The 18,696-nt window shown below is 38.5% G+C and overlaps 1 protein-coding gene across 2 annotated transcripts in view; it reads right to left on the bottom strand.

The window, feature by feature from the left end:
• Positions 1-17,320: 17,320 nt before the first annotated feature.
• Positions 17,321-18,696, bottom strand: part of SPTBN1 (spectrin beta, non-erythrocytic 1) — a 103,437-nt gene continuing 102,061 nt past the window's right edge. For both annotated transcript variants that reach the window (XM_026074386.1, XM_026074387.1), the window contains exon 35: positions 17,321-18,650. In XM_026074386.1, coding sequence (XP_025930171.1) covers positions 18,435-18,650 — 216 coding nt within the window. In that variant the 3' untranslated portion in view covers positions 17,321-18,434. The remainder of the gene's footprint in view (positions 18,651-18,696) is intronic.

Here is an 18,696-nt window from a genome sequence, read left to right as displayed (position 1 = left end):
CGCGCTCCCGAGGCCGCTCGGGCCCCGCTCGGCGTGGGGGCGAGCGAGGGGCGGCGCCGCCGCCTTCGGAGACTTGCCCGGGCTTGGTTGGCAACCGCGTCGCCCATCCCTCAGCGCCCCCGCCCCCGCCCCCGCGGCGGCTCATGGGGAGGCGAGTTCCGGCGGGGCCCGCGCCCCACTGCGCAGCCTGCCGGAGGCGGGCAGGAGGCGACTACAACTCCCAGGGTGCCGTGCGGCGCCGCGGCGCCGCGGCGGGCGGTTGCCGTGGGGACGGCTCTGCGGCGCGGGCGGGGGCTGGGGCGGTGGTGCAACGGCCGCGGCGGGGAGCGCGCGCCCGGCACGCGGGAAGCCCCGCGGTGCCCCCTCCCCCCACCCCCGCCGGCGCCGTAGCGGGGAAGGCGGGCGCGCGCGGCCCAACGGCCGCCGGCGGCGCTTCCCGCCCGTTGGCGGCGGGGCCGTGGCTCGCCCTCAGGCGCCTCGCGGCCCGGGGGGAGGGAGGGGAGGGGAGGGGAGGGAGCCGGGCGCTCCCCGACCGCAGGAGTTCAAACGGGGGGGAGAGGGGAACGGCGAAACTACTGCCGGCGTGGGTAAAGTCTTGGTGGCTGGCAACAGCCATGATGCTCCACCGGGTGTTTTCTAGACCCGTGAGAGGTGCGTGGGTGCCTTGTGAGGTGGACGTGGACTCTGGTACAATAACGGAGGAGAACTGGCCACCCACTAGCAGCTATGCAGCTAGCAAACCAGCAGAAAATGCAAAGAGGCCTTGCAGGAAATGGGCATTTTTATCCGTTCAGGATTTAATCGTTGAGCCTCCCTTTGAGTTACATGCTTAAGTCAGTTTCTTTTTTCTTCAAAAACCACAGTTTAAGGAGAAGAGACGGTGAATTCCAGTCTTTATTCTTACAAATTAATGCAATCATTTCTCTCTCTGCCAGGATTAGGTCTGAAAATCAACAATAAACAGACATCCAAGTTTCTAGGAAGTTCTACGCTGGTAGCTTCAGGTGTTTGCCATGTTAGGTGGTATGTCCGTATGGAAACCTTGTCTTGTACAGACATAAACTAAAGTGAACAGAGAGAAGGAGCAAGAATATGTCTAGATACAATTTCTGAGTTATGACAGAGATTAGAAAGACTACATATCCAGAAATATATAAATTACTGCATAATATTCATGTTTAATATTATGTTTGTATGAAATGTAGAATATTCACAATTTTCTCCAGTAATTTGCTGTGTATTGTGGATGGAGCTGTCTTGTTTTTACTTTTATAATCCTATTGTGGGTTATCTTATTCATGTAAGATAAATATTCAGCAATCTGAAAAAGAGACATTTAATACAAGTTCACCCAGCCCTGGAACATACCATCCTTCCCTCAGATGTTATAGTGGCTTGCTGCGCCAGTGCTATGTGATTTAAATAGCCCAGAAAGAGGGCTTCCATACTTGCTTCTTACAGAGACCAGAAATTCAGGGGCTTTGTAGCTCTGTGCAGATCTTTGCCCCGGGGTTAGCCCCAAATCTTTGAGGAGCCAGGAGCACGGAGTAACTGTCAGCATACCATCACCTAAGATGGTCGGAGAAGGGGCTGCAGGGAGGAAAACAGGGATGGTCAGGATTCAAGAATGGCTGCTTTATTTCAGGAAGGAGGAACATTTCTTTCAAAAAAAAATTCACATAATAAAAATCATGTTTCTGCTTCTCCAGTTCACTGTCATATCCAAAATTTTCCTGATAATTCAGAAAAATGAAAATAGGGCTATGTTAGCTGATCATTTCTTCACAGTCACCCCTTGTACTGCATTCAGTTTTGTTTCCAGCAGTTACCTGTCAAATCATTTCAGCAGTCACACACCAAAATACACATCTTGCTTTGTCCAAATGTATACAGCCATTAAAATGACTGTTTGTTGTTGCCAAGCACTCAATCAGTTACTGCAAAAGCCTATTTCAAAAGGAATGATAACTGAAAATAGACAACAGCAAATATATTTTTGCTGGCAGCTAAAATTTGTGGGAAAAAAGACACTTGAAGAGAAATGCTGTAAAGCTACCTCATTTGGGATTTCTGAAGCATACTTTTCAACGAGCTTTGAGACTGTGGATAAACTGATATGTAACTAACGCACTGACTGGCTAAAAAGTCAGTTACCTCTGTATACTGATCTTTGCAGTCTAAAATCTGTTGGGACTCTTGCTTCTGGTTGCTAAGACTGAACTTTCCAGAAAAASCAACAGAGCTTGCATAGCACAAGTCCTTTGTCTTTGGAATTAATTTCCCTTTGGTAATATGCCAGATCTTCAGGACTGCATGTATGATAGAACTGTGTAAAATATCCTCTGTTTCAATGGTCCTTGAGGAACGTACTTGCAAAGACTTTTAACAGTTATTTACGCTATACTTTAACCCTTGTTCACGTCCATTCTGCATGTAATTTGAATGCTTTTAAAAGCTATTTGAAGTATTTCAAATACAGATAGAGTGTAGTATTTTCATGAGTGCCTTTGTTTCTGCCTCCCACTCATTTAGTTAAATCAACTTAGGGACTTTGAAAATTCCAGTAGACCCTTAGTACTTTTTAAGAAATATATAATTGTTAAATCAACTCTCCACCCCCTCACTCCCTAAGGTAGCTGTATAGAAAATGTGTATAAAATAATTAAATTTTTATTTAATTTTTAACACAAAGAAACTCCTAAGGATTTAAGATACTTCATTTTCTTATATTTTATTGTTACAGCATTTGTTTTCAGAAGTGCCTTTTGCTGTCCCTGAAAAGACAAGCTATGCTTCTTGTTTTAGGAGCAAACAGTTTAATACTGAGCACCAGTTCTGGTGCAATAATGCTTGTCCTGAAAGATTTCTAGGATTAGTAGCATTAATAATAAAGTGATATACTATCGCTGAATGTCAAAAGGTTTTAGCTGCATTGTAATTAGGAAATAGTATTTGCACTTTAGATAAGTAGTTCAAGAAAACAGTTTTAAATTCAGTGTAATATTTTGTTACCTATGGCATTGTCCATTATTCTTCTGTTCTTAAACACTGTGTATTTAAGTGCTGAGTGTTGTTACATCTTTGATAAACACAAATCTGCAAAAAATGAACACATCAGTTATGTGCTGTATAATCCTAATTCCTCATTCTCTAATGTATATAATGATGTTATGTAGAAGAATATGTTACTGGTCCAGTTGCAGAGAACATAAATGGAATAACAAYAAATAGAAGACATGATGAAGTTTGGGTTCACACATATCCTGCAAATCTCACTTAGCGATAGAGGTGATCAAGATATGATTCAGAACTTCATCATTTATCTTACATAATTAGATATGTAGTTTTATCTACCCAGCATGTGAGTAGTTATTTATACTATTTTCTTATTGTTATTTTACTTCTAACATCAAGAAAATGCTAATAAAATATACTAGCATTTTGTCTGCCTTTACTCTGCTCTCCTTTCCCCAACAGGTCACGTACTGGATTTAGGTCATCCCACTGATGATGCTGCCACAGTGAGTCACATGCAGGCAGGACCTTTGCCTTCTAGAAGAGAAATTTGGTATAACCTCTCACATTCATACTCTTTATGCAGCTTCATGAGGGCAGAGGGAAGAATAGCTTTCAAGAAGCCATGTGTTACTTTACCCACAGACATGCAAATCCACTTGTACTGGAAGCCTGGGTGAAAGATCTTTATGCAGCTATGCAGAAACAATTTTAATCTCATTATTTTTGTCTGCTCTGAAATGTGAGAATGTGGAAAAATTTTGTTAACTAGTGGCTGTGGGTCTCTAGTAAGATTTCCAATGAATTGTGAATTCCCTAGCAGTCCTCAAGCCATGCTTTAGTTTAGCTGCAGGTTATCTTTTCAAAGCATGACTTGGTGCTTCTCTGTATGGTTCCCGAATATGAAACAAACAAGGAGCCTCTAGGGGATTCACACATAGTTAAAGGGATTGTAACTAGTACTTATACACAATGTATTTTTCTGTCTTTCCAATTTATCATATATAACACTATAAATTTAAAAAAGTATCTCAGGTAACAGAAATATTTTGGCTACTGGAGACATCACGTGAGAGTGAGATAGAACATACCCAACCTATGGTTTGCTACCACCTAGCCTGTCACATAAATCAGAATAATTACAGTTGGACATCTAGGTTTCAAGTGGCCCATTCTTGTCTATATATCATGAATGAACAGTTTTCTGGATTTGTTTTGTTTATTTTGTTTTGGTGATGTATAAATAACACAGTTAAAGAATCATCTGACTTGATTATCTGTATCACACTTAAATTTGAACCTATACTTGTTTTCAATTCAGCCTTCTCTTAATCCAGTAAAAATATATTACGAAAGTGTTTTTCATGTTGAGTTCACATTCTAATCTCATATCTGTTCTAATCATTAACCTGGAATATTTGGTGTCTTCATCATTTCTCATCTCAGTTATCCAATGGAATAACTTCCATGTGATCTCAGCTTTCTCTTTAAGAAATGTTCTGTGGCATTATATCATTGATGTAAAAATGTTAAACCAAATTCTCATATGTGTAAGCAATTTACTTGCACTGTCTTAGATGCATAGTATATCCATGTATTCATTATTTTTTTGTCTGTGAGTCTCTGAAAAGCTCGCCACAGTTCTATCTAAATGCAAAGGAAATTGCTTACTGCAAAGGGCTGTCTGAAGAAGCACTTAATTTTAGTTGCTGTTTCATACCCAAAGATGTTTTTCTATGATAAATTACTTAGCAGAAGCTATTTTACATCTTCATATTGTTCTTATGTGTAGAACTATGATGGATTCATTTTCACTTTCCATTCATTTAAATTACCAGTCTTTAGCCTTTGAAGTAATATTTGTAACTTCTCCTTTAATCATATTTTATCCATTTGCTTCTTTTAAAATGATAGTTATCATCAATATCTTTGTATTTGCAAAATAACTTTTGTAATGCCAAAATAAAATTATTTAATTATTCTTACAAAGAACAGAATCTAAAAGCAAAAATCACCACACAGACTGGTCATACTACATTAATACAGTTATACTGCTTCATGTGGTGCTTTTGAGGTGCTTTCATTGGCAGTGGGGATACATCTACCCACATTTTCTTCTAACATTGCTTCGAGAAACTTACCTTGTATGCTTTAGTACTGGTTTTCTTTCTCTAAGTCACTTAACTTGTGCTTGACAATTACCAATCCTAAGTCTTTCTACTCATTGGTCTCCCAAAAGCTGTACTACATGTAACTATAGAGCTCTGTCAATGAAAAGTAGGCCCTCTACCTACTCAGCAAGGACAAACAAAAAATAAAATAATTATTTCAGGTCTCTGGTTGCATGGCTGTCACCTTCCTGTGAGTAACAGTGGCCAAGCTGAACTTTGTATTTCATCCTGCAGTAAAATGTTGGCATGTTCTTTTCTTGTGATATTTAATATTGGCAAAGTGTGGGGGCATTAAGCAATACACATTGTTTTACTAAACAATGTACCCTCACTTTAAAAAAGATGACTCATTATAAATCGTATTATTACTGTAGCAACTAAGTACACTAGTCATAAACCAACATCCCAAACAACAGTAAGAAAACCTTAAAGCAAAACATGTGAAACTACAAGTTCAGTCTCACCTATTTTTCTAGAATCTGTGTTTACAAAGACTTGGTGGAAAACATTTTTGGTGGTGAATAAATTATCTTTTCATGATGACGATTATTTTTGGTTTAAAAAAAAGAATATTATTCACTTTCTATTAGGATATGTCATGTTGCTGAAAATCTTCCTCAATACTGCAACCTACTGTTCATTGTCAGTACAACATTAAATATCACTGATGCTTTCATGTTTTCTCTTTATTATTAATACTGTAAAAATCTAACAATGTAATTTTTGATATAGAGGCCTAATAAAAAAAAGCTTTATTTTAGGCTAGCAACTATAATGAACACACATGGAGTTTTGGAATTTCCAGTGTCACAAATATGAGGAAGGCTGGGAGGGAGAAATACAAACCAAGACAGAGCAGGAACCTCAGTAAAAAGGGGCATTCATGTTCAAAAAGAGTGATCTGAATGTATTTCCAACTTAACTCTCATCAAAGTAATACTTTGAAATATATTTAAGAACATAATGAAAAGACATATAATATTTTGTAATAGCAACACCATTTTTCCTCCTCATTTGGGGCAAGGAGCCTGTTAGCCTACCCTGGGGCATATACCCCATGATAGGTACTTTTCCCTTCAAATGTAAAAAACTATTTGTGTGGCATCAGGGGTCAGGTATTACTTTTCAAATAATAGATGCCTTTGCTACTCCGAAGTGTTACAATCTTAATAAATGCTTAAGAAAGCAATATTTTATTTATTGGCTTTGCCTAGCCAATAGCCAGTTAAGCATTTAATCCAACCTTTCACTTTCTTCTTGCAGGATTTCCAGGAAGGCAAAGTGAAGGATGCCCAGATTCAGCAGCTCCTTGTGTTGCCAATGTCTGCAGTGGACAGGAGAGAGAAGGCGGCCAAGTCCCTTATTCAGATGGGACAACAGCCCTTAGCCAGCACACCCCAATAGGTCAAGTAAGTATTGCCAGAACTGGATTCAGCGGGGCTGCTGAGCCTTCAGTTTAGCTGCAGAAAAATGGTGTCAGTTGGAAACGTGAGCAGCTCCAGGGACTCCAGCACACAGGCCTGGCTGAGTGCTTGGCAGAAAGGGAGGGGCTCAGCTAAGGTGTCTGTGTTTTCTACACAGATGCAAGAATGGGGTCCTGTTTACTGGGCGGCACGATTTATTTCCAGTGTAAATTAGATGAATGATTTTAGTGGTAGGATGTAGAAACAGGGAGCTGTAAGAATCCAGTTACAGTGATCCTGAATATCATGGAGTTTTACTACTGTGCATGTTGCTTGCATGAAGTAAACAAGAATAAGCCATGATGGTAATGAGAAAATCTTTGGCCCCTTTTTAGACCTGTGGCTTGGGCGCTGCATCCACATTTAAGAAAAATGTGTTTTGTTTTGTTTTTTGTAATCTATATAGTATTATCTATTCCAACCGGACATAGGCAACAACAATTAGAAAGTGCAAATAACATAAACATATTTACAATATTGGATTTAATTTGTAGATCCTTTTGTTCCTAATTTTTAAATGCCTCTGTGCTGGCATTAAAACGAGAAAATATAAGCTGTCTGAGAGAAGCTTTGCCCACATACATGTGGAGGAGCTAGATGCTCATGAGAAAGGCTACATAAGCCACAACATTAGAAGAGGGATTTTGCTGTTTGTCTTTTGTTAATATTTTCCAAGGTCTAAAGACCACAGTTAAGAGCAAGCATGCACAAACACAGACACACAACCAGCCACCAACTTTTGCATGTGAATATTTTCCAAGTTTTAACTCCTATGAGAGATTGTGCTTATATCTTGCTCAGCCAGCTGATTTTTTTTATTTATTCCTGTCTCTGTTTCGTTGTCATTATTAGATAAAACATGACTAATGTAGCATCCTGTATATTACCTGAATGACATACATCATATTCATCATCTGCCAAAGTGACCATTCACTGTTGCTTGTTTCTTTTTTTAAAGCATGTCTTGTACAGGAGATACTAAAAAGCACCACTTCTCAAATTAACTCCCATCTCTGTGATATATTCTGCCCACTCTATACATATCTAAAAGAGCTGTGATTAACAATGAACACTGAGGTTTTCCCTCCCAGAAACATCTGTGTTGTGTCCTAGATCTTTGCCACACAAAACACCATTTTATAACTCATATTTTTATGGATGAATGTACAGCAGAAGCACTGAGAATGCTTATTAATTGGTCTTTCAAAATGAGTAATATTTATTAGAGCTGTAAATAATTTTTAAAAGTATATAAAACCCATGAGAACTTGGGGATTGGGAGCTGGGGAGGGATCAAAGGCAAGAATTGTGATCTAGTTTGTTTTTTTGTTGCCTGGCATTACATTAATCCAAACCTGATTGATGCATCTCAATGATTTTACAATTTAACTACAAAATAATAATGGGGGAATTGGCTCTAAGCTCTTATTCCTTATGGGTGGAAATACTGATTTGCATTGATTAAATGCTGAGCCTAGGATCTGGCCTGAGATAGCACTAGAAAAAGAAAAAAAAAAGCAGTCTTTTCCACTCTCAAATGTGAAGCAAGCTCATTTCTGAAACATCAGACATACCACATTCTTTCAAATCCTAACCTGGAGAGATAGTCCTTCTGACCATCCATAATATATTTGTTTTGCTACATGTGTAAATGCAGGCCAGGACATAGTCCACCACATAGACCTGATCAATAAAAGTCATCTGTTACAGACTGCTGTGCTTGGCACTCCTCGGGCCCCAGAAGCATGGACTAGACTGACCAGGGTGGTCCTTGGAGCCCCACGGAGCTGCTGGAGCCGCCCGGGTGAGCAAACCGCAGCTGCGGGGCCTCTGCATTGCTGAAACACTGTCACGCGCTCTTTCACCTCGCACCTCAAGGCTCTCCCAATGAGCCTGTGATTTCCAGGTGATCTCTAGAGGGTTACTGCCTGCCTTTATCCAGGCATACCTTTAGGGCTGTTTCTTCATGGCTATTCAGTGAACACCCACCATTACAGAAATCTTGATCTTCTCTCAGAAACTACTCCTCTCATTTTTCCCTGTCCCAGCAAGGATGATGGTGTCCCTCATCTTTCAGTCAAGTATCCTGGCTACCATACTTGACTCAGCTTCCTTCCTATGATGTTTCACCCTAAACATGTCTAAATCTTGCCACAATTTTACATAATTGTTTTAAAAATCTGAGTTTTCTTTTCCAAGTTAAGAGAACTTTCATGCAGCTCTTCATTCTCTTGAGAATTATCTTTTGCAAGCTTTTCCCACAGTTTTATTCAGAAGACAATTGCTAGGATAGTTTACCTTGCCTTTTGTTGGCCATGAGGGTATGGAAAGAATGACTGGGCTTCAAAGACAACAGTATCTGTGGAAAAGATAATATGGTCTGGTTCCAGGTCATATTTGGTCTGTAGAACCAGAGAAAATACAGTATATATTTCCTTTGATTCTTCCATCTGTCCCACAACAAGCATTGTACAATTTTGGCCCTCTTTCCCCATTACTTCTATGCTTTAAAATAAGGAAATGAACAAGCAGAAATGAACAGCAGGGTTTTTGCTCACAACTTTCTTCTTTAATGCTCTACATGCAGTATTGAGGTAGCAGGAGGAGTGTCAGCTGAAAGGGAAGGAACGTGAACTTCGTGCATTACACACTTTACTTAGGGGATCTAGGTTCTCTGCTTAGTGTCACTGGTTGTCACCTCTGACTCACCAACATCACAGAAAGTTTGCTTCTGTTTTGCTGTATGTTAAGATCTAAAAAATAAAATTCTATTGGGCATACCTCCTCTTTCCTGGACTAGGTGATTTGCCAGTGTTTGACCTTGCTTGAAGTGTTCTAAATTGCAATGATTATAGGTGCAAATATCTTCCATGAGAATAATTTCACCTGCTTTATGTAAAGCATTGAATAAACTAGAATTATCAAATGTGAAAAATGATGCAACAGACTTCTGTCATTCTAGATCCTTGTAACAAAGCTGTTTACTACCTCAAAGCTTTTTGAATTTCACAAACATGGCCTGATTCAAAGTCCATTTTTGAGCATATTTCTATTTCACCGTGATTTGAGCATGCCAGTGGTCTCCAAGGCATGGACTTGCAATTTATGATGGAATTCAATTTTTTTTGTATTAAAAAACAAGGAAATTTTAAATGTTTTTTGCCTAGTTTTCCAAGATGCTTTCTCTGCCCTCTTTGAAACTAGTACAAACTTTCAATTTATTTCTAGTGTAAAAATATAAAGAAAAGGTAAAAATATGAAAAAAGTTTATTTTGGACCATGCTTGAAATACATTTTCCTCCTGTATTATATGTACTGTATTATATTGAACGGCCATTTAAAAAAATAGGGATTCATGTGAATAATCATCATCAATCTTTTTTCTCCATTTCCATAAGCCTCAAGTGTACAGAATCTAACCTTGTTAGATACGAATAGCCAATTTACATTGAAGACCATTAGGTGAGCACACAAATAATACTCGATTGTTCAGGTGATACTGGAGCTGTGGTAGCTAAGACTATCACCGGATAGGGTGACCTCTGATGGATAATGCTGGTACTCTGTGAAAAATGGAAATTTTTTCTCAGCTAGGTGTGGGAATAAAATAAAAGCAGTATTAATAAGAGACTAATAACAAAATTCGTATTAAACCCAGATAATTTCTACATTTATAATATAATGACCACCACAGCACATCAAGCAACAGTTAAAGATTATTATGTGAAATTCCTGATTTTAATATATAATTTAAATGATACATTCAAATATAGAACAATGGATGCAATTAAACTGTACAATAGATGTGATGTTCACAGTCACCAGGCTAATCAGCATGCTGAGCTTAAAAAGCAAAGAAGGGTTCATTATGAACCATGCATTACGCACCAAGTTTTTCATTTCAAATTTACAGAATAGGTCAATATTTTATCACAAAGTAGACCACTGTAAGTGTTGTGGCCGTGTGTGCTGGGAATGCGCTGGGGCACTGCGCCTGGGTGGCACAGCCTGTCCCCCGGTGGGCGGCTGCTGCCGGGGTGCGCACTGCAGGCTGCGTTATGACACACTGCAGATGTGATCACATGGGCTTCCCCCAGCTACGTGGCTGCCTTGGCTAGAGCGAGCAGCTCACACGTCATGCAGTGGTGCGCACAGCTAATCTAGATTTGCTCCTAGAGCATTAGTGCATGCTATAATTCATCTCATCCCCACGAGGCTGGTGTTCAAGTGCAGAACAGCAAAGGGCACAAGCTGAATTAGGAGCAAGAACTCTATACTTTTTGCATTTAATTCCTATACATTGTAATACATTTCTCTTATTCTCATTCTTTGTCCCTTACACTAAAGCATTTACTGTACTACACTGTGATTTTGTTTCATGCCTCACTTACCTTATTTGTACTTTAATCTTGTTTAATGTCCTTTGAAACAAAAAGCAATAATCCACTAGAACCAGAATATTCATTATATTGCCGTCACAAGGCTAGAGAAAAATGCTAGACAACATGGGCTGAGTTACACACAGCAGTAAGGTAGCAAACATCATTATAAAACCTCAAGCACTGAAAACTGATTCCTCATCTAGCGCCTGACCACACATGAGAGAGCTGCTAAATACAGGCACAGCTATGCCAAGTCACCACAGCTGAGAAGACAGTCTCAGCTTTTTGCATTGCATGTTACCTGYTGTAGCTGGAGAAGATGCATTGTGTTCTTCGTACAAAGTTAAGGAGTTCAGTGAAAGGTGAAGAAACTGAACTCAGCCTTAACTATGTTCATTCATATCGTACCAAATGAATCAGACAAAATTGTTAAAAAATTATTATAATGCTAGCAAAAAAAAAAGTACTTGAAGGAGAGAAGGGTTTTTCCTCTGGTATTTCAGTGAGAGATATAATAACCCAAGCAATTACAAGTTAAAATGAATAATTCCACAAAATGGATTGTTCTGTTATTTAGACCTCATAAAAGGCATTAAGTGCAAAAATGAATTAAAGCATTGTCCCTTCTGCAGGATTTTGCTCAGTGAGTTAAGTCAACTTGTGGCTAATGTTTTACTTTTCAGCATATAGAGACTATGCTTTCCTATCCTTTATTTAAAGAAAAAATATTTGTTTATAGTTTGATAAGGAAGAAAATGAAGTTTTGAAAATACATGCATGTTGTGATATGCATGTATTAAATTACAGAAAATTGAATTAAGCTCAGTGAGGTAGATGCAAACTACTTGTGTTTAACCAAGAATTAGTCTGTGCAGAAGAAATAAAAGCACTAAGATTATCTCTAAAAAAAAAGATGCTAAATCTTCTTTAATCAAAAACTACACTGATCTAGAACACATTAAATTAGGGGGAACATGATTTTTTTACTACACATCATCAGCTTTCAATCTTACGGTTAATTCAAAGAACTGTCACCCATGTCATTATGGCTATTGTTTATGTTCTGGGTAGTAAAATACAACAAAAGTTGTCAATTTCATTTGACATCTAGGATTGGACAAATGCTCCAAAGCATCATTCGCATTATTTATGGTATATAAAGGACTTGCAGATGTTACCTATTTATTCTGAGGGTTATTCATTATAAATCTGTTTGCTAATCTGGACTTCAGTGAGATGCTGTGCTGGTATAAGTGTCCATTTGCATGGGACAGACTGTGGAACAAGGGACATATCAGAATGATATTGCTATTACTAAAGCAAGTTCTATCACAGAAAGCATGGTCATGTCCCATTGATGAAGTTACCTGAGATCCTTAAGGAAGGTGAAAAATACTTCAGCATTTCTTTGTGAAGCATTAGTTTCATATGCCTTGCAAACTAATGAATTAAAATTGGCAAGCTACACTATCCTTATGTGCTGAAAAATGATTACTACCTAATGTGAAGAACATGTGCTAATATAGTCATTTCCATGGTATATTTTAAATGGAGGAGAAAAAAAACAATTAAAATAAAATAAAAAATAAAATAAAAATCCCAGGAAAGGGATTTTTAAAATTAGACTTTAAGGCCTATCATTCCCTGCTCCCCCCACCAGAGTTGACGGTCATTTAAATGTAAGTGAACAACTGCATCAACACTTCAGACCTTTCTTTTCCATAAATCAGGCAAAAAAGCTTGAAATACTGAAGTTTGGATGAGTGTTAATATTTTCTGTAGACCTTGGAATTTATAGACCTTCAGAAATTTCTTCAGGTGTGGAAACAATGTTCCTAGCTTATAATTTTTGCATGGTCTCTGAAGGGACGCTGCAAGAGACTCTACTGGGACAACCCTGCAGTGATGCTGGGAAGAAGGTGAGCTTTATCTATTACCACAACATCAAGGTAACAATAATAGTTGTTTACTTTGTTTTTGTCTTGCTTTTTTTTTGTTTTACATTTTTTTGGCAGATGCTAAGATTTTTTTTCTTAATTTCTAAGAAAAAGAATAAGTAAATACAAGATTAGATAACTAGCACATACTACCTACTGAAATACATTTGGTTTGCTTTCTCTCTTTTTGGGAGTGAACTTCTGCTAGGGACAGTGAACAGGCTTCAGGCTGCACTTCTGTACCATTTAAATTACCTTTGTGGAAACTTTTGGGGCAGCTCTAACTTGTGGCAGCTCTGTAGCACATAACTACCTATATTAGAAATCTCTGTTGCCCTGCTCTCTTCCCTAACTTACCTTTGCAAAAAAGGAGCTGCTTGGGGTTGGGAAAGGCTGGCAAATCAGCCCAAATGGGATCCTTACTCTGCTGTATTTTCCCTTATGGTTCAATAGTTACTGATGTGCTTACAGCTACACACTAGCTTCTGCTTTGCAACAGCTCAGCTTCCGGTTAAGTAAATGGGAGGAGTAGGGGAGAATATATGGCTATCAAGCTACTCAAAAAAAAAAAAAAAAAGAAGAAGAAGAAGAAAAAAGGAAAAGAAAAAAGCATTTACAGCAGTAGAGTTCACATATATTAAGTGCTAAAAAACAGACTTCAGTTCTGTCAGAGCTCCATAGGACAACTGAGCCACCAAGATTAATGAAATCAAGGTTGGAACTTGCTGGCAAGGTCACTAATGAGCTTGCAAACCCAAGCTACTTAGGGAGAAGTAAAATGAATAATAAAATGAAGTGCACCACAGGCAATACATTGTGATGGTGTGAGAACTAGGATAATCCAAACACAATTGACAAATGCTAAATATCTTCAGGCAGCTTTCTGGCTGGCTCCAACAGACAGGAGCCAGACATACACCAGCCTTAATCCTAACATCAATTATTAAAATAGGAAGGGCTGTACTGCTGTTCCTTACATATCTGTGTTCTCCTTCAGCCCAAAGACTAAATCAGCTTAGTGTGCAAATAAACTTGTTTTGGCTGGTTGTGTGAGGAACTGAGAGCTGTACTACGACATTGGTGTCTGGGTGTCTTCCCATGGGGAGTTTATCATGAGACAAGGAGTGAGACTCAAGAAGCCAAATTCCAGCCTCACTGAGAAAAAAGGGACTGCATGCATGTAGCTGGGGCACAAATCAAGTCCTAATGTTACCATATGCTGCACTGAGAATATTGCGCTTTCTTACCTGAGTTATATTCTGCTTGACCTCAAAACATATGAGCCAAAGTTTCTTCTTGATACAAGGACACTGGAAAGCAAGCTGATCCAAAAGTAGTGGTCCCATAAGCTTCTGTGTTGAGAGCTCTAGTGCCTCTCCTTGTCAGGATGTGGCCTCTGTTGTTCAGTGCACAGGTAGAGCTGTAGAGCCAGGACAGCTGATTTCTGTTTTTTCCAAAAATTCGATACTCAATCTAAATCATTTAGCACAGCCTGATGTCCTAAGATGCTGAGCACCTCCAGTTTTCTTGGAATGAAAGGAACTAAAGTTTGCTCCAACTCTCTGTGATTAAAGTTTCTATATTTACTTAGCCACCTGTGATTAGTCAAGGTAGAAAATCAAAAGATTCACAAATAAATGGCAACATTTTATCATACTTGCAAACTGTTTATTACAAGAGTATATTCCTAAAGGCCTTCTATGTTTAAAGTCCATTCTTTGCATAGTCATCAATCATAAACATGATAAGGAAAACACAGTGAAGTGAAAAAAACAACTAAAACAGTATTTTACAGGAACAGAGATCAATTGTAGACCTTCCTTTCTTTACCGTTAATCTTCCTCATACAGAACAGATCCCTAAAATAGAACAGATTTTCTATGCATAACAGATGGATTAATAGATTATTTTCATCAATCTAAAAGAAACTCCTCCCACCCAACATATGCTTAATTCCCATGGTTAATGAGTGTTTGACTTTCTTGTTCTCATTCCACTTATCAGGGTATGGAAAGCGCGGTTCAGGTATAGTTCTCTGAATACATTCCCAGTTTAGAATTCAATCTGAGGCTTCCACCAAGAGGGAAAAAGGAGGACAGACTGTCCTGACTAGAAGATGATGATTTCTCTTCTTCAAAACTGTGGCAGCCATGTAGCTGAAAAGTGGTTGTTTTAATTAATTTTCTTTGAAAAATTTAAGATGGGACTTTTGTATTACTTTTGCAATGTATCTCCAAAAGAATCATGAGCAACTTAAAAATGGGGTATCTTACAAACCTACTAACAAAGGAATCTGCAATACAGTGTTAAGAAACCCCAAAATCTTTCTTTAGTGTGGTAATCAGGAGGGATGTAGTTTCATCCAGCAAGGGGTCTTACCATGTTCTGAGGTGGCTACATTACTTTCTGAATTGCACCACTACAATAGTTACACTGGTGACAGTGGCAACCTGTCCCAATTGCAGGCCGATTTCCATCATCTGTACTTACAGTCTTTTCTTCTTCCTCCAGTATTTTCCAACAGTCCCTTCACATAATCCAAGAGAGACATAATATTTCTTCTTCCTCCATTCAAAACGGCACCCCTTTCTGAAACTAGCTGACCAACGACATGAGAGGGCCCTCCTGGGCTTCTGCAATGGCCACAGCACCTGCTGGGGGCCCCGTGACCTTCCTGAAAACACAGCTTGGCTGGCTTTAAAAGATAAAAACTCATCTTTTCTGACTAATGGGCCCTGGCTGGGGAGGCCCTTCCTTTGTGGCCCAGCCATCTCTCTTCCTGACCCACCAATTCGCTCTGCATGGAAACTGCACCATGCAGGGACACCTCCGTATGGTCCAAAAGGGAAAACAGGCATGGCCTATTAAAATTCACTCTTGTTCCTCAGCAACTTCAAAGCAGTTCCTAAGCAGAAAGGATTTTTATTCAAGTAGTCTTCAGGAACAACTTGCAATAAGAGGCAAAACAAACAAGAAAAACACAATTCTGAAGGCATGATCCAAGTCACTGCGCCCTCTTACATGAAACCTGTAGTCAAGACAGCTGTGTGAAAGTACTCAAAGTAATAGCTTCAGTGACGTGACAAACGTAGTAAGCCATTGACATTCTGGTATATTTTAATCACCTAAGAAGAATGTTTCATATTCTCTTCCATCATGAAACCTTGGCTTTTTATACTGTATTAAAAATTACTTTTACAAGACTGGTGATGTCACCCCTACCTGTGTTTTACTAATAATTAGACTAGAACAATGTAATATTACAGGAGTAAAAACTCATGAGCATAAATCTTCAATTTTTTAATAACCCAAAACTTCAGAGAACAACAAAACCCAGAAAACACAATACACTCTATGAAAGGAATAAAGACACTATATTGGTCACATGTTCAGGAAATTGTGGTTTGGAAACGCTTTAGATTACACAGCATCTGCTTTCCATCTAAAATTATGCTTGAATGCATTTTAATAATCATAGCAATTTTTAAAACAGGTACCTTATATTTCACTGATTTTAAAGCTTCTCCTCTAGTTCCTATTAGGGCTTCCTGGAGCTATTCCTTTTAGATGGTTCCCTAGATGGTATCCAGCTTCCAAGAATACTATGAAAAGATGTTAGCTTTGAGCTATGTTGAGCTTTGAAACAACTGCATTAACTTAACACCTTAACTGCATTAAACGTATGTCATTGATGAAGTGTAATGATGGCTGTATCTCGAGAGATCTATGTTTTAAAAAAGATTTGACATAAAAAACATGAAATTAAATTGGGCAGGACAGCAGTAACTAATAAACTTCAGTTACTGTCTGATTTACCAAGGGCTTAAGCAACTGAGCAAATTACTACAGGGTAGGTAGCAAGTTGGAGAACTAAGTGTACTCAAAGTAATGCTCATTTGCTACAAATTCATAGGTGGATGGTTACCTCAGTCAAATAAGATATTTGGGCAACTGGTTCAATTGCCTGAGCCCTAGGCTTATCTCTATTGATTCTGCTGGATTTACTTCAACAAAAAATAGTTATGCCAAAATATTTTACAAAAAGTTGATTTCATTCCTTTCCTCCCATCCTTATTGTTTTTTTCTTTGTCATTTAATGGGGGTGAGGGGTAGGCAGAGATGGGGAGAGCAGGCAGAAAGTGAAAGGAAAGGGAAGGCAGAGAAAAGTGGGAAGAGAGACAACAGAACTATTTCAATATGAAGTTTCACACAAAAAATGAAATTACATTTTAAAACACATCAGTTTCAGTGCACAGGAGAGATGACATTTTAAAATAACTTTATTTATGATCCTGTTTCAAAATTATGATTTGACATGGTCAGAAACGGAATAAGAAACTTACCAGCATATGTAATTTTAAAAGCATTTAATGACATAGCATATATTTAACAGATAGGGTAAAAGTCTAGAGGTACAGTTCGATACAACTGAAAGCCAGTTCCAGTACTACTCTTGACTACAGGCCCAGTCATTGAAAGTTCATTCCTATTAAATGTAATTTTTGATTGTGCAGTAAGATGAAAATTTTTCATTACAATAGTTACAGTGACAGAGAAATGCACACTAGGTATCAAATAGCAAGGTAATGTAGCAAAATTATAACACACAGTGCTGTAGCTGACAAGCAAGTAACCATTTGAGTAACATTACTTTTTTCCAGTAAATGCTTCAGTTCCACTTTTACACTTATCAATGATTTTAAAGGGTTTATTATACATCTAGTCTTATTATACTTTGTACTAGAATTATCTGAAACATACAATATAATGTATTTCAGCAAAAAAAAATTTTTTTGAAATTACAGATTATTTAAAACTGTATCAGCCTGCTAATCCATCTTGTACACCAACATTCTTATCTGTCATACTTGATGCGGAAAAGCTTCAGGTTGTGTTAATAACCAATGCCAGGATATAAATGGTATGTCTGTAAGTTAATGCATACCTGCACTCTGTTACAGCAAAGATAATACACTATTGTTTTCATAAATGTTAGAATCGTAATGGGAGGCTCTACTAGTCAAGACTCAGCATAACAACCTTAAATGGAAGTGAACATTTTTGAAAATTTGTACATTGGTTTTTGATGTGCACAGTAGATTCGAAAGCACCGCTGCCTTGCATACCAATAGCACTAGGTGTGGGTTATTTTCCAAGACAGCCTCACAAAATTGAGGAACAGTTTAAATATTAAGATCTAATCTACATTAACTTCATTTAAAAAAACAAAAACAAACCCCCAAAACCTGGTCCTTCCTCTCCTACAGAAGCTGCCCAATGCACCTCATACATTTGTAACTTTAGATTCTTTTTTTTGTTGGCTTTTTATTTTAAAACGCTCTATAAATAAAAAAATGTCAATCACATTGAGGAACATGAGGCACAGAGAGTAACGTATTGGTTCTGAGCTCGCATGCTGGATTTCCACTGGAACGGTCAGAGAAGTGCAGTGTGTGGAGATGGAGTTCACTTCTTCTTACCAAAAAGGCTGAATCTTTTTTCCTTGTCTTTCTCTTTGTCTTTCTCCCGCTTGCCAGGACTGGACTCGCTGGTTATTGTGACGCTGGCTGGCAGGGTCTGGGCACGGCTGGAGGCTGGAGTGCTCTGTGTGGTTGGGGACACTTCGATTTTATCGGAAGAGATAGCTGATGTGATGGCCTGAATCCACGTGTTCATCTCCTCCTTCAACAAGCACCAAAGGTAGACAGCAGTTACAATCCATATGTCA

This window comes from Apteryx rowi, unplaced genomic scaffold (assembly GCF_003343035.1).
Source record: "Apteryx rowi isolate R43461 unplaced genomic scaffold, aptRow1 scaffold_387, whole genome shotgun sequence".
Classification (NCBI taxonomy): Eukaryota; Metazoa; Chordata; class Aves; order Apterygiformes; family Apterygidae; genus Apteryx; species Apteryx rowi.
Note: the sequence above shows the minus strand (reverse complement) of the source record. Positions and strands in the feature narration are given on the sequence as shown.